Here is a 22,715-nt window from a genome sequence, read left to right as displayed (position 1 = left end):
CCTGTGCTGGCACGGTCTGTGTGGGCAATGCCTTGCCAAGGCAGCAGGGCAGTGTTGGTCTGGAGTTCCTCCGTAGGAGCTGAGGGGGAGGAGGAGAGGGGAAGAAGAGGAATCAGAGCATCCCTGCAGGAAGGTGGGATTTGATTTCCCTCGGGATTTGGGTTTGGACACAACACAGCTCTTTGGGTCCTTTATCTGATATAATCCAAAATACTGGTTAAAAATCCAGTTTGGATGCAGCCGTTTGCTCCAGCCCTCCCATTCTTATCCCAGAATCCCACAATCCCAGAATCACTGAATCCGAGAATTCCGGAATCCCAGCCTGGTTTGGCTTGGGAGGGTCCTCAAAGCCCATCTCAATCCATCCCCTTGCACATAAAGTGGTTTTAATTCCCTTTTTAACTTCTCCCCAATGAAAATCCCGGGGAGCATTAGGACAGGGAGGCTCTGGCTGTGTCCTGTGTCCCGGGTAATCCATCACGAGTGCTGGGAATTGGGAACTGGGAACTGGGAATTGGGAACTGGGAACTGGGAACTGGGAATTAGGAATGGGGAATTGGGAATTGGGAACGGGGAATTGGAAACTGGGAACTGGGAATTGGGAACTGGGAACTGGGAATTGGGAATGGGGAATTGAGCTCCCGGAGCTGCAGAGCCTCCTCCCAGTGCCACCAGTTCTCCTGTTGCTGTCATTCCCGAGTAACAGCTCGGGGCACTCCCAGTTTGGAGTGAGCAGAGCCTCGGGAATGATCGGAGAGTGGGAAAACAAGGTGATAAACCGGGAATGTGCTGCCAGGGAGGTGGGGGGAATGTCGCGATTCAGGGTCGTGACAATCCGCAGGCGGAGCGGGGACGTGCGGGCAGAGAAATCCGAGGAGGAAAAATATCAACGTGAGCTGGAATATGAACCCAGTCTGAAAACAAAAGCTGGGAGGTCAAAAAGCAGAGGAATGTGAGCCAGAATCCAGCTGGGATCAAAGGCTTGGCTTCCCCCGAGTGCCACCGGGGAGCCGGGAGGGCACAGGGGACACGTCCCCACCCCACGGCCTGACCTCAGCCCCGGCTGGAACGGAAAGCAAAAGGAAACGGCCTCAGATTGCACCAGGGGAGGCTCAGGTTGGACATTTGGGAAAATTTCTTCACGGAAAGGGTTGTCCAGCCCCGGGTGGATGAGTCCCAATCCCTGGAGGGACTTAAAATCCCTGTGGATGTGACATGGGGCAGTGGTGGCCTTGGCAATGCTGGGCATGGCTGGGGTCGATGATCTGAGAGGATTTTTCCTGCCCAAATGATTCCGTGATTCCAAATATTTGTTTACAGCATCACTGAAGTGTTTGTCTGCCTGGTGCCCGGGGCATTGCCCCAGGTGTGCCTGGATCAGCCCCGTTCCCGGGGCTGTAGAGCTTGGACAAGTGACATCCCTGCTGAGCCCATCCAGCAGCATTTGACATTCTCCAGAAAAAAAAAAAAAAAAATCAAGGGAAAAAAGCAAGGAAAAGGAAAAAAAACCACAAAAAACCAAAAAAAACCCCACCAAAAAACACACAGGAAAAGAAAAAAAAAAGGAAAAAAAAAAAGAAAAAAAAACGAGGAAAAGAAAAAAAAAAAAGAAACGGGAAAAGAGGAAAAAAAAAAAGAGCAATGAAAACGGGGAAAAAAGAAAAATAAAAAAACACGCAGTGAAAACAAACAAAAAAAACCCTGGTGAGGTTTGCGCCGCAGACTCCAGATCCCACTCCAGGCCACATTTTAGACGGTGTGATATGTCTGCCTCCATCCCCATCCTTCCCTGAGTCTCTGTAATCCCAAAAATAACCCGGGAGCGGCACGCAGCTCGCAGCAGCGGCGGCAGCAGCGCCCCGGGCGGGCCGGGAGCGGCCCCGCCGCCGGAGCCGGGCCAGGAGCGGCGTGCGGGACACGCTCGGCACCGCTCCCGCAGCGCCGCGGCCGCAGCATGCACGGGCCCGAGCAGCCAGGTAAGGAAAAGCTCCCCGGGGCTGGGGAAAGCGGAGAGAGGGAGCGCCAGAAAATCGGGGGTGCTGTGTAGGGCCCGTTTGTGCTGAGTAATTGGGAAGGCAGCTGGCACCCCGGGATGGGCAGGGTTCCCCGCTTTGCGGCCGGTTATGTAACAGGGCACAGGGAAGGGATCGCGCCCGAAACTGCCCGGCCGGGCAGGGAAGGCGAGGAGCTGGGATTTGGGGATGGGCACCTGGGAATGGGGTGTCGGACACCCCCGGGCTGCGCCGGCCCCGCGGTGCCCGCAGGAGCTCGGACACCTCCTCTGGCACCCCAGAATCGGGGCTGGCGCTTTCAGGGATGCCTGGGAGCTCTGCGGGCGTACGGAATGGAGGGAAAGGGATTTTCCGGCTTAAAATAATAAGTGTGGCTTCTCTGCGGCCGGAGCCGGACCTGCTGCAGGAGGGGCATCGGCGGCGATGGCAGCGCACGAACGCTGCCATCCAATGCTGATCCCGGCCTTTCCCTGCCAATCCAGCGGGAAGCTGACCTTCAACCCCCCCTCTGCTATGCCGAGGCAAACACAGGGCTGCATTGCCTTTAAAAAAATCCCTATTTCGGGCCAAAAAATAGCCGAAATCCGTAAGTAAATGCGGACATCGCTGCCTCGGCTTCGGCGCTGCTGAGGCAGCCCCGGGCGGGCGCTCCGGGAGGGGACGGCGGTGCCGGGGCTCCCCACGGCTCCAGGTAGGTGTTTATCCCCCCACGGCTGGAAAACAGCCCATCGTTCCCGTCTGGCTGCTGTGCTTGTGCCTGTCATTATCGTAGTCTTGTTTTGGATACTGCCAGGGAGAGGAGGAGGAAGGAGGAGAGGGAGAAAGAGGAGGAGGAGGAGGAGGAGGAGGGTGAGGAATGTTTTGGGCGAACCCTCAGGTCTGCAAACTCCCGACTTTATTCTCCCTCCGCAGCTGGACCAGGGCCTCCATCTTCTGCTATCCCTCCAAACGTGGATTTCTCTTAGTCATAGCCTTCCCTGAGAAGAGAGAAAAAAATAAAATAAATCCCCTAAAGGCAGCGTACGGAGCGATTCCGGCGGCACAGGCGGCGCGACGGCAACACCGGTGCCTCTAAATTTAGCCAGCCGTGGCACAGCCGCCTTGTTTGCATCCCGGGAACGCTCCCGGCCCAGGGATGCAGCATTTTGGAGAGGCTGCAGCCCTTAAGGAGGCACCGGGTTTGTCCTTGAGCCCGGCTCTTGGCGGCAGCGCTGAATTGCTGACCCAACTAATCCCCGGCGCAGCCTAATCCCGGCCCGGGGCCGCAGGTTTGGGGCAGGATTTGCTCCAATCCCTCCTGCTCCGCTGGGAAAAGGTGGCTGGGAAAAGCTGCTGGGAGAAGGGAGGTGATGGATTGTGGCAGGCAGAGCCTGGGAGGTGCCAGGCAGGTTTTGGGGTGGGAGTTGGGATTTTGGGGCTCAACCCCCCCCGGGCACACGCCCGGCTCTGCTCAGGGGCTGGAATTCCCCTTGGGAAGGGAATTGGGATTGGCACCACTACAGGGATGTGGCAAAGGATGCAACTCATCCATGGCAAACATCCTGACTCAGAGGAATGGCTGCTCCTCTCCCAAAATCCCAAAATCATCCAGGTGGGAAAAGCCCTCTGAGATCATCGAGTCCAACCATTGATCCAGCCCTGCCCGAGCTCCAGGGACCAGGAAACCACTAAAAACCACTGGAGCTGCCCACAGCTCCCAGATTTTTGGGAACATGGCCTGGAAATCCCAGAATTCGGTGGATGTAGCAGGCAGAGATGCTGTAAATCCCATAAAAATAGGATTATAGATGCTTCTTCAGGAGTGCATAAAGCAGCCGTGGGAAACTCTCCAATTAAAGTGCCATAAATAGGGAAATAAAATTATACTTATGTTATATATTTATATATAAAATATAAATTTATAATTTATATGAAATGATAAATAATTAATGGTTCCCACTAATAATTATATGATGTTAATGTTTTTACAAGGGGTTTAGTATTTTATTACAATTTTAAATATTATTATACCAAGATACAAACAGTATTTTATGAGCTCTTACAGTCCCAAAAGTGGATGAGGCCCTGTGTGATGGACACAAACAACATATGGATTTCTTTCTCTTGAATAACTCCTTGTCCTCAGCGGCCAGAAATAATAAGGATGGGAATTTAGATCCCTGAATTAAGGCTGGGAAAGGGAGAGATGGAGAAATTGGGGGTGCAGGGCAAAATCAGGCAGGGAGACTGAGACCAGGGGCAGGATTTGCTCCAAATCCTCTGAACTGGGACTTTTGCCATGGAGGAAAATTTGAATTTATTCACTTCCCCAGATCATGATTGGAAGCAAAAAAATAAATGAACCTAAAAACCATTTGAATTCTTTTTCCGAGTGAGAGTTTTCATGGAAAACTTTGCAGGAAGAGCAGGTTGCTGTCATCCAGCAGAGGATTCCCTGATGTCTGTGAGGGGTGGGGTGCACCAGGCTCTCCTCCCATTCCCTCCCTGCATCCCTTCCCCGCTGCCAGCTTTGGGAAGGTTTTGGATCCCCACAGGGCTCCCAGGGCACTATTCAGAGCCACATGGCTCAGAGCTGAGTCAGCACTCTCCAGCTCTGTGCCCATGGGGGTTTCCATGGATTTGGGTCCTGGGGACACCCCAGGAGAGCATTCCCAGCAGGGTGACCCTGAGGAACCCACCCAGTACTCAAGGGGGGTTTGTCACCTGTCCTGGTGGAGACGGACCCCAGGAGAAGGGAGAGGGACAATCCCAGCCTGATCCCTGGCTGGGATGTCCCCAAGGATGTCCCCAGGCTGAATTTTCATCCAAAGCCAAGGAATTCTGGAATGGTTTGGGTTGGAAGGGCTCAAAGTCCACCCAGTGCCACCCCTGCCATGGCAGGGACACCTCCCACTGTCCCAGGCTGCTCCAGCCTGGCCTTGGGCACTGCCAGGGATGCAGGGGCAGCCCCAGCTGCTCTGGGCACCTGTGCCAGCTGAAATCCATTCCCACACCAAACTGGGCGTCTGTGCCTTGAACAACATCCCAAAGCTCAGAGCACACAGGGATTAAAACCAGGATGTGGGAGAGAGCACGAGCAGCCCTGTGGGGTCTGCTGGAGGAACCCTTTGGAAATGATTCTCATTTGTAAACCTGAACCCAAACTGCCTCAGCCAGGACCTGTAAGTCACCACAAGCTGAGGCAAATACAATTTTAGAATATTTTATATCAGTCAGAGTAGCAAATCTTTAATAATATCATTTTTTCCTGTTAGTTTTAGGTAAAAACCGAAATTCTGGCAGAAGGTAGAACCACATTAATGAGGCTGTGTTGTTTCTGGCCAACTTTCCTGTGCTACCAGACCCTTCTGTATCTTCCTGCCCTGGGCCTCTCTTAAATATCCACCCAGGAAAATCCATCCCAGTGAGGCCTGGAGTGAGAACACCTCATTCCCCCCCAGAAACCCTCACCCTGTCCATCCTGGGGAAGGGATGACAGCCCCAGCTGCCATTTCCCTCAGTTTTCATGGAAAATCTGATTTCCCTGAGGGCTCAGAGCTACCTGAGACCACAACCTGACCATTCCCATGGAGTTCTCTGCTGCTGGGGCCTGACCCTGAGCTCAGCAGCTGCAGCTGATGCAACCCCACCACGACACTTGGTTGTATAATTTTCCTCCCTGTTTTTCCCACCAGCCATTTTCCAGTGCAGACAGCACCCAGTGCCCAGATTTTCCTCAGGATTTAACCACTTTCCTCACAGTGAATGGGAAATGATGAACAAACAGCAGTTAGGCCGCAAAATATCTGATTTTTACCAAAATACCTGATGGTGAATGGCTGTGCAGCCTCTGATTTTCCAACATTTTGCAGGCTGGAGACTTTCTGAGCCAGCATTTCCTATTTAATGGCCTCTTATAGATCCACTTCCCATCCCTTTCTCCTCTTCCTTTGTGAACCATGGATGTTTTTAGCAGCTACAGCAGCCCTTGGCAGGCAGCTCTGCAGCTCAGCGTGCCTGAGGAGCCAGGCAAAGCCTTGAACACTCCAAAACCAAGTCCTGGGCTGGGATGAGTAAATTGTGGATCATCCCTGACAGCTTTTTAACGAGACTGAAAGGCAAGGAATGAAAGATGTGCTGACACAGCAGGGGAGTTAATGGGTGTGCTCTCACAGGGAGGAAAGGATGGAAAAAGATATTGAGAGTTGAAAATTTGTCACATCCTGTGTCATCCAGAGCATCCATCCTCAGAGGGAGCACTCCAGCTGCAGCCAGGCCCTGAGAACTGGGCTGGCTTTCACTGCAGCAAAGGCTCAAGGCTTCCTCTGCTGAAGGTTAAATCGAGTTTAACATTTAAACCCAGCCCAGACCATCTCAGAACCTCCTTTGCTTCTTGTTAGAGATGAACGAGACAGGCAGAGCCACTTTGGAATTCCTGAACGTCCAGGGGGTTAAGAAGGGGTTGGATCCTTTGATGCCCCTTTCTCCACCTGGATCCCCACAAACCATCCCAGATTTTCCCTGGAGCACCACATCCCAGCCTGGGAATGTGCTCTGCTGCCTGAGGAGCCACCGCTGCAGGGCAGGCTGGGACAGCTCCTTGTGCAGGCAGGGACACCATTCCCTGATCCACAGGGAGGAACCACGTGGCCATCCCCAACTCCAGGCCAAACCCCACTGGTTTATCCCTGCACAAGTCTGGAAACTGCTTGGAGATGGAATTCCTGGCTCTGGAGCCACATCCTGGGGCTGTTCTGCTGCCACATTCCCAGAGCAGCACAGGGGGAATGTCGTGGTTTGAGCAGACAGGTGTTTGCTAAGGAGGGCAAGAGCCTCCTGTGGAATGGAGAATGGAAACCCCCCTTCCCTCTGAGTTATTACAATTTTGAAATTAAGGGGCTCTCAGGCAAAGATATGGGAATAGGAATAACAGTTCTTTACCAGGAAAATTAAAAATACAAATACAATAATACAAAAAAAGAAAACAAACCACTGCCAGAGTGAGAGCAGGCCCTGCCCCCTGTGTGTCAGGGTGGTGGCACAGCCCCATCCCATGGGGGCTCAGCCCTCCTGCAGTGCCAGCTGTGGCTCTGCTGGAGCAGGGATCCTGCACAAGGGGGGAGTTTTCCCCTGCAGCTCCAGGGGTGGTGTGGATGGGCCTGGGCTCCTTCTGAGAATGCAGGGGAGAGGAAAGCTGCTCCTCTGGGAATGCAGGGGAGAGGAAAGCTGCTCCTCTGGCAATGCAGGGGAGAGGAAAGCTGCTCCTCTGGGAATGCAGTGGGCAGAGGCTGCTGTGCTGTCCCAAAGCTCAGATTGTACCCAGGTAGGAATGCTTGGCTCCTCCCCTGGGCGGAGCATCTCCCCATGGGATGATGGGATTGGATCAGCCCTGCAGGGACACTCAGTGGCCATGGACAGAAGATAATTAATAATGAATGGCCCATGAACAGCAGAGATCTCCTGGAGGGAGGATTGGCTGTGGGAGAGATAAAGAAAGCTGCCCCATGAACAGAGATAACTGCCCCAGCTCTGACAGAGAGAATACACAGCCCCAGTTCTAGCCTGAGACAGGGATGGATGCTGCTGGCTCTGCCCAAGGCATGGATGAGCCCAGGTGAGAGGGCAGGAAAGGTGATCCCTGTTCTGCACTCACTGCTGGGAGTGTCCCTGCTCTGGCAGGTGAACTCTGAGGGCCCTCCCAGCCCAAACCATTCCATGATCCTGTGATTTTGTGGCTCCACACCTGGGCATGGCCACAACTCCCCTTTGTGCAGGGGGAGTTCAGCATTCCCAGGGGAGAAACTCCAGAACAAATGTCTGGTACGGGGAGTTTTAAAGGTATTGCTCCAGGTATTCAATTAATTTTCAAGCTCTATTTGCAATTCTAACAGCACTCCCCAGATGAATTGTGCTCCTGGAGAATTCAGGGTGTAATATTTCACCTGAGCTGCTCAGCAGATGGGAGGAGAGGGGCAGAAAATGGAATTGCACCTCAGGACAGTGGGGGCTTGGTTACAGCTACAAAGAGAGACTTTACCCAGGAGAGGCTGCAACCCACACAGAGAAAAACAGCCAGAGGTTGGCAAATCAATTTTTCCAAGGTCAGGAACGGGGAGGGTTTGTATCCCTTGAGGCTTGAGCGACACAAAATCCTCCTTAGCACCTCCCCAGCCCTCGTGACCCCTGCCAGCCTTGCCCCTCAGATCTGTCACCAGCCACTGCTCAATAAATGAATATTTCTGAGGGGCTCCTTCCCTTCCTTTTCAGCTTTGAAAGTCACATGCAATTCAAAGTTATTTGATTTTGGTTGGGGTTTTTTTGGTTGTTATAGCGTTTTTATGCTGTAGTTCTCCAAAAACCAGAGAAACCATGTGGACCTGCTTTAGTCCAACTTACAGGGAGAAGGGAGAGAGAGGAAAATATTATTTTATATGTTCTTCCCAGCTAAACTTCCTGCTGGGAGAGTGCAGCTTCACCTGAACCCACGGGATTCCCTAATCCTTGAGTTTGCACAAGCAAGGGTGGGACTTCGAGGTCATTTCCTCCTCCCCCTTTCCCCAAGGTCCCCTGGAGTGGCTGCTCTGTCCCTTTGTGCTTTGCAGAACCCCCCTTTTTCCAGGCTGTGGTGGTAATTCCTCCACCAAGGAATTACAGGTGACACAGTGACAATACAGTGACAAGGAAAGGAATTAACAACAGATTCAACAAGAAGGGGCAATTTTTGGGTTTTTTTTCCCAAAAAACAAAAAGCTGAGGCAGACAGACCTTGGCTGCTCAGCAGTGAGGGAGTGGCTGCTGGTTATTGAGAATATGGAATTTTGTCCAAGCTGAGCCTCTGGAGATGATGGGTGCAGGTGGACACCACAGTGATGGGTTTTAGGCTCTGCAGGGTTTGTGTCTTGACAGGTTTCTCCTCCACCTGTTTTGATGTGTTTGGGCTTTACCTGGGCGAGTAAACCAAATGAAAATTCACTTCCACCCCCACAAATTTCTCATTTTTATCCCAGAGCACAGGAATTGTTTTATCCTAGACTGACCAGGAGAGGCTGACAGATGTGATTCCTAGCAAAGATCATGGAATCCTGGAATGGCTTGGGTTGGAAAGAACCTTCAAAACCACCTCGTTCCAACTCTCTGCCATGGGCAGGGACACCTCCCACTAGCCCAGGTTGCTCAGAATACACAAAATGGCTCAGAAAATGTGTTTATTTTTAATTTTATTAACCTGCTGCTTGTGGGTGCCAAGAGGGAGGGGCCCATCCCTGCTGGTCCGTGTTGCAATCCACGAATTGCTCCACACAGACCAAAGCATGGAGGGGGTAGAAACCACAACCCCAGCCTTGAGTTCAAGCTGTTCCTGCTGCTGGCAGGGAGCTACTCATGTCAGGTCAGCTCATTTTTGGTTTGCTGCTCGTAAATCTGCCGGGGTTTTTCTGGGGAAGTTCTGGGTCACAGATGTACCTTGTCTGCTCCGTGCCTTGAAATCTCAGGGGTTACATAAACAACAGCACATGACAAGGTAGGGCTGGAGCAGATGTCTGCTGCCCCAGAGGAAATTTCAGCCGGGAAATTTCAGCCAGGTGCCAGTGATACCTCAAGGTTTGGGTGTTGCTACACAAACGATTGGAATCAGAGAATCCCAGAATTATTTGGGCTGGGAAGGAAGCTAGAGTTCATCCAGGCCCACCCCTTGCCATGGCAGGGACACCTTCCTCCACCCCAGGTGGCTCCAAGCCCTGTCCAGCCTGGCCTTGCTTACTGACGTCTTTGCTTTAGAAACAAAGCTGGGCTATTTTTTGAGCAGAGAACTTTCCTTTCAGCCAGAGATCAAAGGCATGCTCATGCCTCTTTGTTAGGGCTTCCTTTTGCCTTTAGTGTTCCTTAAATTACAAAGAAATCAACTTAGAAGAGTTTAATAGTGCTCATTTCCTTTGGAGCATCCCTGGGTTCCTCTGTTCCATGCAAAATGAAATTAGGATGTTCAAGGCCTGGCTGAGAACTGCATCTGAGCAAGGCACAGCTCATCACTCGCTCAGGGCCACGCTCTGCTTGGTCCCGAGTCTGTTTTCATGGGAACAGCTAAAAATAGACGGGTGACAACAACAAAAACGGCTTTAGCAGTCGGTGGCACTGCTGGGAGCCAGAGCAGCGGTGGCACAAGCCAGGTTTGGGATGCTGCTCCATCCTCCCACCGGGATCAGCTGCTGGGTGCCCGCCCACGCCCAGCGGGGCGTTCCAGCGGCCCAGGGATGCTCCTCAGGGTTTTGGGGGCTCGGTGCAGGAGTGCTGCGCCAGCCGTCCTCCCGCAGGCTGCAGAGCGGGCAGTGCCAGCCCCCGAGGCGGTGACCTTGGCAGGACCGCGCCTTCCCGTGCCGTGCCACCGACATCTCGGTGTCGCTCAGCCTCTCCCGGCCGCGCAGGCAGCCCTGGGGCGGCGGGAGGAGAGGGCTCCGTGCCGGAAGGCAGGGCCGGCAGAAGGAATGGGTGCGGAGGCAGCGCTCCGGGCTGGCAGCCCCGGGATGCTCCCGCTGCCGCGTCCTCCCCGCCCGCTTCCGGCGGCTGCGGGGGGGCGGCCGCGCTGCGGGCCCGCCCTTCCCCTCCCCTCGGGGCGGCCGGAGCGCTCGCCGTGCCCTCCCTCCGTCCCTCCATCCCTCCTCCATCCCTCCTCCCTGCCTCCCTCCCTCCCTCCCTCCCGGCCGCGGCGCCGGAGCCGCTCGCCCGCCCGGCTCGCCCATGAGCCTGCTCGGGAGCTACCGGAAAAAGCCCGGCAGTGACGGCTATGAATCCTTGCAGCTCGTGGACAGCGGCGCTGAGCGCGGCGGGGCCGGCGCGGGGCCCGGCCGGAGCCCCGGGCGGCAGCAGCAGCAGCAGCAGCCGCAGCCCCGCGCCGACGGCAGCAGCACCATGGACAGCTCAGGTACGGCGGGGCGGGCGCCGGGCCGCTCCCGGCAGGGCTCCGGGGCCGCGGGGACAATAGCGGCCCTTTGTCCGGGCGCGCCGGGATGGAGGCGGCAGCGCCGCGGGCTGCTCGGGGCTGGCTCCGGAGCCCCCCGCTCCCGGAGATGAAGCGTGCGAAGCAGGAGGCAAAATGGATGGAGCGCTCCGGGATGTTTCCCCCTCCCCACCACGGGCTGGATGCCCAGAATTGTCCTGAGGTTTTTTTGGTTTTTTTCCCGTCTCCCCCACCCCGCTAAAAGGCACTCATCAAAGTGAGTTGGATTAATTCTGATGGATGATGTGCAGCGTGCACCATTTTTTTTTAATCAGGGAGTAAGGGAGCAGATGGTCTTTATGGCCGGTAATGGGATAGAGAGCTCTTCACCTCGAAAGGTTCAAATTTGCCTGGCTAACCAGGAGTGGGGAGAGTGGCCATGCTTTGAAGGGACCCCTCTGGTTCTGGTTCCTCACCTGTGCCCACCTCCAGGAGCAGGCATAGCCTTTGCAGGAACTTGTGGAGCTCAGAGTGGTGCCAGGGAAACACCCTGGGTGTTTGGGAGGGACCAGGTTCATGGCCACCCATGCCAGGGTAGTGTTACAGCACAGAATCACAGAGTCATGGAATGGTTTGGTTTGGAAGGACCTGAAATCTCATCCCATTCCAACCCTGCCATGGGTGCTCCAACCCAGCCCTGGGCATTGCCAGGGATCCAGGGACAGCCACAGCTGCTCTGGGAACCCTGTGCCAGGGCCTGCCCACCCTCCCAGGGAGCAATTCCGTCCGTAAATCTGACCCAAATTTCCCCTATTTCAGTTTGAACCCTTTACTCCTTGGCCCATCACTGTAATTCCCAAGGAAAACACTTGCATGTTCCAGGAAGGACAGGGTTGGGCCAGAGGCACCCCACAAGCACTTCAGATACAGCCTCTTTTTTTAACCTGGTAACCTCTTTTTGAGGGAAAAAAAAACCCTAATGCGCCATGGCTGGGCTTGGGCAGGGAGAGACTTATCCTTGGTTTTTTTCCCCCCATTTTTTCGGATGTAACAAGAGTCATAGAATCCCAGAATGGTTTGGGTTAAAGGGACCTTAAAACGCCACCCCTGCCATGGGCAGGGACACCTCCCACTGTCCCAGGTTGCTCCAGCCCTGTCCCTCCTCCTTGAACACTTTCAGTCATGTTTTCCTCTTCCCTTTTGCCATCTGAATTTGCTTCCAAGTCTTCTTTAAGGCTGGTGTTTGTTTTTCTCTAACTTACTTTGCTCCCAAACTTCAGAAACATCTCTGAATTTGCTGCTACAACATCTCTGCTGCAATTGCTCATAATCACAGGCTGTGCCAGCAGCTCCTTCCTCACAGTGGGCTGCTGTGCTACAGTGATTTGGGTCCTGGCAGCTGCTGGGATGGTGAGATGCTGCAGGCAGGTTAATGTCTATCATCAAGGCCATTGCCTGGATGAATTTCCTGCCAGGCCAGGGAGCAGAGGGGCAGTGGGAGGTGGTGGTGGCTCCCAGGCAGGTGTGGGGCTCCTATCCAGCCTCATCCTGGGCTATCATTTGAGTGCAGCTCAATTTGGTTCTCTGGTTTTGCTGAGCAAAAACAAACAAACAAACAAACAAACAAAAAACCAAAAAAGGCCCTGCTCATGGGCAGCCAGACAATGCCTTTATTTACAGGTTTTCTGCAATATTCAGCCATTTCCACTCTGCAGCTCCTCTGATTCTAGCCCAGAGCATTAAATTGTATTAATGGCCTCTACCAGTTTCCAGGATGTTCTTCCCAAACACATGGGCTGGATCAAGGGCTGGCTCTGGGATTTGGGAGCTGATTTTTAAGGGATCTGTCTCAGCCAGAGTTTTCTCCTTTCAATTCCCTCTCCCTGCCTCAATTTTACAGGTGCTCTGAGCAACACACCTGGCACTTGAGCAGCAAAAAACCTCAGGTCTTAATGTGGCCCTTGAATTTTATTTATAGGTTATTTTTTCAATAACCTCTTTATTTAAGAAGGGCTGTTTGGTGGTTGTTTCAAAACAAAATTTTAAAATTTTCTGTGTTGCTTGCGATGCTCTGTTCCAAATCGAAACTCCACACTTGTATCTCTCTTGTTCATCTGAGCACTTCAGGCTGATAAATTCCTAATTTCTCCCAGCTCACTGCAAAGCCATTTTTCTTTGCCAACTATGAAATTACAGCAGCTTAAAGAACCAAATCCACCCCTCAGGTGTGCTTGTGATTCCGAGTGATTTGGTGATTGAAGTTGCTCCTGAACTGGGGGACATGATTTATCTTTCACACAGGCTGCAGATGGATAATTGGGGACAAGGATTAGGGAGCAGTGTAAGACACAGACAGGAAAATGAGGTGCTTGGGATTTTGGCTTAAAGGAACAAGGAAAAAACACCACCAACTTCTGTGCATTTTTTTTTTTTTTTAGTAGAGAAAATATTGGTATTATAAATATTTCAGATTCCTCCCAATGATGCCAAAGTTGAAACTCCCAAGGTGGGCAGTGGTTGAGAATAGTTCAGGTGGGAAAAGAGATCTGAATTCCTCAGAAGGAGAAGGGTGGGGTAAAATCCATCTCAGGGAAAAGACTGTGCTGCTGGGTTTTGCTGGGACAGGGGGACCTGTGGTCTGTGGAATTCAGTGTCAGACCCTGAAAGTGAAACCCTTGAGGTGCCCTGGCCACATCCAAGCTCCTTATGTCCTTTTTTCTTTTTTTTCCCTGATTTTCAGTGATGGTTTCCTGTGGGGCAGAGCAGCTGCTGTTTGCAGTGGAGGAGGGGAGCAGTCTGGGGGGAGAGCCCAGTGCCACCAGTGGTGGGGGACACTGGGACACTGGTTTGTCTGTCTGTCTTGTGGGGAGCTGAACAGACAACCATGGGATCATCAGGTCTGGAAAATTTCTCTCAGGTCATCCAGTCCAACCATGCTGAGGCCAGCACTGCCCATGTCCCCAAGTGCCACATCCGCAGGGCTTTTAAATCCCTGCAGGGATGGAAAAACCCATTCTGGGAAGAAATTTTCCCCAAATATCCAATCCAAACCTCCCTGGCCCAGCCTGGGGCCATTCCCTCTGCTCCTGTCCCTGTGCCCTGGAGCAGAGCCCGACCCCCCCGGCTGTGCCCTCCTGGCAGGGGCTGTGCAGAGCCACAAGGGCCCCCTGAGCCTCCTTTGCTCCAGGCTCAGCCCCTGCCCAGCTCCCTCAGCCTCTCCTGGGGCTCCAGACCCTTCCCCAGCTCCATTCCCTTCCCTGGACATGCTCCAGCCCCTCCATGTCCTTGTCCTGAGGGGCCCAAAAGTGCCCCCAGGACAGGGGGACTGGGACAGGCACTGCCCTGCTCCTGCTGCCCCAGCTCTGCTGCAGCTGAAGACCATTTCCAGTGAAGTTAAAAAGCTGAACAATCAAAGCTTTCTCTTCTTTCCCCTCATATTGGATTTCTTCTGCACCTGGGCACAGGGAAATGCCCTTTGCTCTGTGGCATATTTGTGTGTGGGTCACCAGTGAGCAATTCCACATGTTGGATGGCTGAGGGTTTGTGCTAAAGGCAAAGCACTGGCAGCTCTGGGGCAAATTGCTGCTGGTTTCACTAACAGGGCTGTGTTTGCTGTCACCAGCTCCCATGAGCTGAGGAACTGGGCTCCTGTTTGGTTTTTCTATTAATTTCCTTAGACTAATGCAAAGTATTAGATCTTCAAGCATCCTCTCCTAATGCAGATTTGCAGCCTCATAAACACCTTCTGCAAGGAAAATAATCAGTGGCTGCAGCTTTGCTCCAGCTCCCAAGTGCTTCTGATTATTGGCTTAATATTTTTTTTTGGACTGGTGTTGCTCAGAGTGAAAAGAGAAAAGAATCAAAAGCCAGGAAGCAGAAGCCCAGGGTTGCTGCTGGAAGGCAGGAGCTCCTCATGGATGGCAGGGAGCTGGCACAGAGGGGTCAGCTGAGTCCTGAACAGAATCCTGAAATGGTTTGGGATGGAAAGGACCTTAAAGCTCATTCAGTGTCACCCCTGCCATGGGCAGGGACACCTCCCACTGTCCCAGGCTGCTCCAAACCCCATCCAACCTGGCCTTGGACACTTCCAATTTCTCTGGGCACCCTGTGCCAGGGTCTGCCCACCCTCCCAGGAAGGAATTCATTCCCAATATCCCGTCCATCCCTGCCCTCTGGCACTGGGAGCCGTTCCCTGTGTCCTGTTCCTCCATCCCCTGTCCCCAGTCCCTCTCCTGGAGCCCCTCCAGGCCCTGCCAGGGGCTCTGAGCTCTCCCTGGATCCTTCTCCTCTCCAGGTGAGCACCCCCAGCTCTCTCAGCCTGGCTCCAGCCCTGCAGCAGCTCTGGGGCTCCTCTGGACCATCCCAAGCACAGGGATGGGAGATCTGTGTGCTGGGAAATTCTGTGGAATGCTGCAGGATCACAGCACACAACTCCAGTGGGGCCTCTGTGCTCCTGTTATTCCTCCTGAAAATGCCCCAACTTGAGATGGAGGTTTGGAAATGGATAAGGGGAGGTTCCAAGAGAGACCTGGGCTGAACCTCACAGGACACAAAACACCACGAGTTATAAAACCAGATTCCAAGAAAGGCATCTACCCAGAGCTGCTTCTGTCTCTTCCTTTTTAAGTTGCTGCAAGTGCTCTCAAGATGAGAACCAGGCAGAATTTTGAAGAAGCCAATTTATTTGGGTTTTTGCTGTGGCATTCAATTCTGCTTTCTTAGCAGCTGGCTGAGCATTGAAAAAAGAGGTTCTAGGAAATAAGATGCAAAAGTAACAGCAAGGATAGTTGTTATGAAAGGAAAAAAAACCCTTTCTATGCTGTTCTGTGGTGTTTATGATCTAGATAAGATAGAAAAGAGCTTCTAAAGAGTTGGGGCATGGACTTGCTTGTGCTCTGTGCTTCCTCAGGCAGAGTAACCACCAAGAAAAAGCCTCTGAAAGAAACTGCAAGCGGTGAACTTGAGATTTCTTGAGCTGTTTTACACTTGCAAACATAATGTCTTGTGGTCTGGTGATTCCTTGTCTCTGAGTCAGAAGAGAGACATCTCCATGTCACTGGCACGGGGACAAAGGCCTGGCCTGACAATGTTGGCCTGTGTTCCCCCCTCACTGACTTTTCAAACGGGGAGGTTCTGTTTAATGGCTCCTTTGTTTGCTTGGTGTGTTTTGGACACTTGAACGATTGGGTGTTGGCAGGAGTTTTGTCTTTTCTCAGTTGTTTTGACAGGGGGGAGAAGCACAGAGAATGTCCATCAACTCCAAAGACAGATTTTACGCTCCGGCCTGGTGGCTCGCTGTCGGGCCTTGATGAAGATGAGTTTCATGAGGGGAAATTTTTAACAAATTAAACAAATCTGGCAAGCACTGGGTGGTAATCCCCCCCTCCCCACTCAATATTACTATTCTGCTAAAAAACACGGAGTAAAGCCCCCTCTTTGTGGAAATCCTCCATGTTTTTGGTGCAAGCTGCACTCCTCAGTTTCCATTTCTCCAGCAAAAGCAGAAAGAGCAAAGCTTAATTCTTTCCATGAAGAACCTTAATTCTTTCCATTAAGTTTGCATTTAAGCAGCCTCAAACAAACCTTTGGATAAAAAGCCTTGGGCTCATGCAATGTTAGTTCTGGAGTTTTATCCCAGCAAAGCACAAAAAGAGGTTCTTGAGTTCCCTACCCCAAAGTTTGCTGCCAGAGGCTCCGAGTGCTTCCCACAGGAGGTCCTTTGTTGGGACTCTTTGTTGTCCAACAGAAACACAGAATTATGGAATTGCTCAGGTTGGAAAAGCCCTCTCAGACCAACTTTTAAATGGTTTTTTAACTCTTTCCAGGGATGTCTCCTGCCAGGGCTGGACAAGACTTTTGGGGAAGAAATTTTCCCAATATCCAACCTAAACCTCCCCTGTTCTGAGGCATTTGCCTTCTCCTCCAGGCAAAGGCCTGGATGGGGCAGTACCAGTGAACTGCTGGAAATCTGCAGTAAAAAAACCCCCAAAACAACCTCATAAGCAACAACTCCCTGCTCAGCTGAATAAATTATTGAAGATATCTTAGTGCTGGGGATGCTTCTGTGCCTCATGATTGTCTGCTTAGGAGAGAATCATGGTTTTACCCTTTAGATGAGGGCCTGGAGTGACAGGAGAAGAGGGAGTATCTGGAAAATCCCAGAGGGAAGGGTTGGATGGATATTGGGAAGGAATTCCTGGCTGGCAGGGTGGGCAGGCCCTGGCACAGGGTTCCCAGAGAAGCTGTGGCTGCCCCTGGATCCCTGGCAGTGTCCCAGGATGGGGCTTGGAGCAGCCTGGGACAGTGGAAGTGTCAGGATGAGTGAAACCTGGGCTTGGGGGTCTCAGCACTCATTTTATCAAATGAGCAGAGCCTCTTCTGCTCTGCACGTGCTTTTCTGCTTATTTTTATGGAATAACACTTTAAGTGTGCTCAGCCTCATAGGGAACCTAACTCTACCAGGAATCTGGGACAGTGGAGGAGGAGACAGATGGGACTGGTAGCAAAAAATTAGGTAAAAAATAATCAGTGTTTGGGGTGTGTGTGAGTCTTAGGAACTCCCCAAGTAATTTCTTCAAGGTTTTCTCTGTGAATGCCCCTTTATCACTGTTTTAGTTGCCTCTGCTGCTGGTGATTTCTGTCCCAAACCATCAGCCAGTGATTCTGACACTTGGGCTGTGTCTGATCCAAGACAGGATGCAAGTGCCTATAACAGCATTGATGGTTTAGTCTTGGCTGAAATGTGGTAAAGCTCAGCTGTCCAGATGAAGGATATGTGCTGGAGGGAAGGTTTGGGTTTCAAGATGTGATTTTGTGCCCTTAAAACACCGTTAGAACCAGAGAATCACAGATGGTTTGGGTTGGGAGGGATTGTGAAGCCCATCTCAATCCAAGCCCACATTCCACCACCCCAGGTTGTTCCAAGCCCAGCTGGCAGGTGAAGCCCTCAGGTCTCTGATATTGATTTTGATAATATCTCAGATATTGATTATCACTGGGTGCAGAGGAGCCACTGCCCAGGGATTTGCTTTTAGGAGCTCCTGCCACCCTTCCCTGGGCAGGGAAGGTGAAATTCCTCTTTGCAATCCTCTGCAAGATGGACTGTGGGGAACAGCAGGAGCTGGGATGCTGAGGGTACCCAGGGATGTGGAGTCTCTGCTCTGCACCCAACACCCCTCCAGCCATGGGAAACCCTTTAAGGGATGCTCCAACCCAGCTGTAGCAGGAATTTCTGCTCCAGGGCTGCTCCTCCTGCCCTGCAGACCCTCCCAGGAGTGGGAACCATGTCAGAGTGATGCTGGAGTTGTAGCAGCCTGGCTTTGCTCCCTGCAGGCTGGTGGGAAAGCACGTCCCACACGAGGCAGCCTTTGCTGGGAGAGCTGCCTGGGGGAGGAACGTGAGCTCTGCTGCCTGCTGGGGGGGAGAGCCACAAAAAGCAGCTTTTTTTTTTGCTGAGTGTTCCTTAAAAACAATCCAGGCTTTGTTGCTGAAGCCACAACAACAGTGGCTTGACTCCTTTCAGTGCAGGGAACTTTAAAAGGGCCATTTCTGCCCAGGCACAGGGCAGCCTCCACCTTTATCTTAGGGGATAAAACAAGCAAAAACCCCTTTCTTTCCCCCAGAAAATACCTTGTGGGGAGGGAGAAGGCTGCAACAAGCAGAAAAAAACATCTAGAGTTGGGGAATTTGGGACACAAACACAGGAACAAACACATTTTTTCCCATTGTAGTGCCAGGCTCTTGTGGTACCACTGGAAGAGAAGTCAGAGGGGATTTAAAACTCCCAAACCTATTTTTTGGGGGAAGGTGGGAGATGAAGCTTTAATGCTTTTCTATGTGGAATGAGATGGTCTTTCAGATCCCAAAGCATTCTGTGATTCCATTATGAGGAACAGGGAATATTTAGATCCTTCCTCACTCCACCTCTAACAAAAGCACAGGCAGCAGCTCCCTGAGCAAAAATAAACCCCCTCATTTGACACTGAAGATATTATTACACAAAATCTGGGCAGCCTGAAGGAAACCTGCTTCCTTTCCTATGGTTTCATGTCTGCTTTTTGTCTGCCCTTTCCAGGCAGAAAGGGTCTGTTCACTCCTGCTAAGTGACCTGGGAAAGGCAGCACTTCTCTGCTGAGCCTCAATTTCCAGGCATCTTCCTTGCACCTCCCCTCTCCGAGGCTCAGAGTTGCTTCATCAGCACAAATCCCCAGACTGACAGAGTCTGAAATGCCTGCTAAATGTCGGCTGGCTCCCCCTGGGCTCTCAGGAGAGCTGGAATCCAGGCCCTGTGCTTGGGGGGGGGATGCTCAGGGACCTCCCCAGGCAGACAGGATCTCCAGCAGTGCAGATTTTGCAGGGAAAGATTCCAAATCTGGAATTCCAGCAGCGAGCACCTCCCTCAGCTGGTGGCAGGGTGTGACCCTCTGCTGCTGGTCACTCTGGGGCACCTCTGGCTGCAGGGGCCAAAATGTCCCCATCACTCCAGGCCACACCTGTTCCACTCTCCCATTTCTGCCTCCAAACCCCCACACTGAAAGCAGGGTTGGTCTGAAAGTGTTTGGTTGTTGAGAATAAGCACAAACACTGCTCGTGGCACTGCAGGGGACAGCAGGAGGGGGTATTTCCCCTCTGGATTTGTGGTTTCTTTCCCTTTCCCTGGGTAGGAATGAGTTTTCTGGCCTGGCTAATCCAGACATTGATGGTTTTGCCACCCTCAGCTACTCCAGTAGTGAGTACATCCCTCTGAGCTCCCCTGGATCACTGCTCTCTTCCAAAGCTCTCTCTGCCTTGGGAGGAGAAGTTCTCCTGCACATCCATCTCCTGATCCTCTGTAAAAGCAGCACTTAAGTGCTTTTATTAAGATTTCCACACCCTCCAGCTCCCATCCTGTCCAACACCAGGCTGGTGCTGTCAGCAGGGGCTCCCTCAGCTGAACTCTCACTGCTGAGGGTGGCCATGGCAGGAAGGCTCCCACCTGACATATTACAGTTTTGGAAGGAGGTTGTTGCTCTGCCCTCCTCACTCTCACAGCTCCTGAAAGGTGCCTGTGCTCAGCTGGGGCTGGGCTCTTTCTCCAGCAGCACTGACACAGCCAGAGCACACAGCCTCGAGCTGCACCAAGAGAAATTTAGGTTGGATGTTAGGAAAAAGTTTTTTCCAGAAAGGTGATAAAGTTCTGGAATGGTGTTTAAAAAAAGCCTGGATGTGGCACTGGGTGCCAGGGTTTAGTTGAGGTGTTGGGGCTGGGTTGGACTCAATGATCTTGAAGGTCTCTTCCAACTCAGTGATTCTGGGATTCTGGGATTTTGGGATTTAGGGATTCTGGGATTCTGGCATTGGTGACTGCTGGAGGTTTATTCTGAACACAGGATGGTCCAACCTGGCTTTGGACACTGCAGGGATCCAGGGGCAGCCACAGCTGCTCTGGGAATTCTATTCCAGGCTCTCCCCACCCTCCCAGGGAACAATTCCTCCCCAATATCCCATCCATCCCTGCCCTGTGGCAGTGGGAGCCATTTCTTCCTCAGCCATCTTTTCTGATTCTCTGCTTTAGGGGACACAGGAAACCTGGAATCGATTCCTGCTGCTTCTCTTAGAAATACAGTGAAGGTCTCCTTCTCTCTGTTTCTCCTCTCTCTCTTCTCTCAATCTCTCTCTTCAGATTGATTTCTAAAGATTTTAAGTTTTCCACATTCTCAGAGCCTTCTGTTGCTCTCCTACAGCATTTCCAGCTGTAAGAATTTGCCCAGTGCTGTTGAACCTCTGATCCTTTGTCCCCTTTTCCCTGTTCCAAGCTACCACTTCTCTGCCTTGCTTTTCTTTAAAAGCTGACCTGCAGAACTAAAAGCCCCTTTTGAACATCTCCTCCTTCCAGCCCTGGCTCTCCCAGCACAGAATAACATGAAAACAAACTTTTTGAGGGGAGATCAAACACAGATTCCATGCTTGGAAGCCAACAAGCTTCTTTGATTTTTTCCTTTTTTCCTTTTTTTTTTTTTTAAATCATGCTCACAGAAAGTTTGGCAAAAGAAATGTTCCTGTGCCTCGAGGAGCCATCTTGTGTTCTAAAACAGAGGGTAGAGGAGAGGTGGCCTCTAATTTTACCAGTCTAGGACCTGGGTCAGGTGCTGTGGATCAGAGCAGCATCACCTTCCCAATGGAATCTCCAGTTTCAGGATTTATGGGTGGCTCACCATGGGTGAGGCTGCCTGACAGTGGGGAGTGCTTTTGCAGTTAAATTATCATTTTATCATGGAATTATAGAACAATTTGGGTTGGACAGCCTTCAGTCAGCTGGGAGGGTGGCCCTGAAGGGGCCCTGTGAGGGATGTCCCAGGGGATGGGAAGAGTCTTTTTCTCACTCCTGAGGAGGTGGTTCTTGCTTGTGAGAAGAAAATCAGCTGGGTTGGGTTGAGTTGGAGGTGAGGGAGTTTCAAACCATAGGATGGCTTTGGTTGGAAGGAAATTTGAAGATCACAGAATCCCAGAATGAATTAGGTTGGAAAAGCCCTCCCAGAGCAGAGTCCAAGCTGTGCCTGATGCCCACCCTGGCACTCAGGAAGGCCTGGACACCTCCAGGGATGGGCACTCCAACCCTCCCTGGGCAGTTCCAGTGCCTGAGCCCCCTTTCCATGGGGGAATTCCTGCTGTGCCCACCCTGAGCTGCCCTGGCCCAGCCTGGGGCCGTTCCCTCTGCTCCTGTCCCTGTGCCCTGGAGCAGAGCCCGACCCCCCCGGCTGTGCCCTCCTGGCAGGAGCTGTGCAGAGCCACAAGGGCCCCCTGAGCCTCCTTTGCTCCAGGCTGAGCCCCTGCCCGGCTCCTCAGGGATTCTGCAGCCCCTGCCCAGCTCCCTCAGGGATTCTGCAGCCCCTGCCCAGCTCCCTCAGGGATTCTGCAGCCCCTGCCCAGCTCCCTCAGGGATTCTCCAGCCCCTGCCCAGCTCCCTCAGCCTTTCCTGGGGCTCCAGACCCTCTCCCAGCCCTTTTCCCTTCCCTGGACACGCTCCAGCCCCTCAGGGTCAGTTTTGTCCTGAGGGACCCCAAACTGGCCACAGCCCTGGAGGTGTGCCCTCCCCAGAGCCCAGCACAGGGGCACAATCCCTTCCCTGCTCCTGCTGCCACCCAACTCTGCCACAGCCCAGGTGCCAATGGCCTCTTGGCCACCTGGGCACCCCTGGCTGGTGCTCAGATCACGCAGTTCAAGCCCCAGTTTAGATCTTTTACCCTGTTGTCCTCCCTGTGCTGAGACTGACCACTCAGCCTGCACGCAGTGCTGGGAGATCTGAGCCCAGCTGGCAGGAAGGAGCCATCCCTCACCCCTTGGAGGAGGAAAACCACTTTTCCTCATGCCTGACACACAGCACCTCATGGGCACCTGCTTGGTATGGACAGAGCAGAGGGGTTGTTGGGGCTTGTTCCAAACCAATGACGATGGCTTTGCTTTTGTTGTAATTTTTGGCTTTGTTATGTTGTAACTTTTGGCTTTCTTGTGTTGTAATTTTTGGTTTTGCTGTGTTGAAGGTGCCTCGTCACCAGACATGGAGTCCAGCTACGGGGGAGGCCTGCTGGACATGGTGAAGGGAGGAGCAGGGAGGCTCTTCAGCAACCTGAAGGACAACCTGAAGGACACCCTGAAGGACACCTCCTCCAAGGTCATGCAGTCTGTGGCCAGGTACAGTGCACCTGAAGCAGGAAAAACCAGGAGCTGCTGGTCCCACTGAGTGAGCACAGCACAGCTCGCAGGGATTGAGGAAAGGGGAAAATCCCAAATAATTTCTTTGGTTCTGTCTCATA

At 52.5% G+C, this 22,715-nt stretch overlaps 1 protein-coding gene across 2 annotated transcripts in view; it reads left to right on the top strand.

The window, feature by feature from the left end:
* Positions 1-1,852: 1,852 nt before the first annotated feature.
* The window catches only part of DNAJC6 (DnaJ heat shock protein family (Hsp40) member C6), a 42,375-nt gene continuing 21,512 nt past the window's right edge, over positions 1,853-22,715 (top strand). The window contains exons 1-2 of one of the 2 annotated variants that reach the window (XM_066555360.1): positions 1,853-1,976; positions 22,443-22,593. In XM_066555360.1, coding sequence (XP_066411457.1) covers positions 1,955-1,976; positions 22,443-22,593 — 173 coding nt within the window. In that variant the 5' untranslated portion in view covers positions 1,853-1,954. Of the gene's footprint in view, positions 1,977-10,724; positions 10,909-22,442; positions 22,594-22,715 lie in introns of those variants that run through there. The other variant, XM_066555359.1, reaches the window with a different exon arrangement.

The sequence above is a fragment of the Molothrus aeneus genome, chromosome 9 (assembly GCF_037042795.1).
Source record: "Molothrus aeneus isolate 106 chromosome 9, BPBGC_Maene_1.0, whole genome shotgun sequence".
NCBI classification, from domain to species: Eukaryota; Metazoa; Chordata; class Aves; order Passeriformes; family Icteridae; genus Molothrus; species Molothrus aeneus.
Note: the sequence above shows the minus strand (reverse complement) of the source record. Positions and strands in the feature narration are given on the sequence as shown.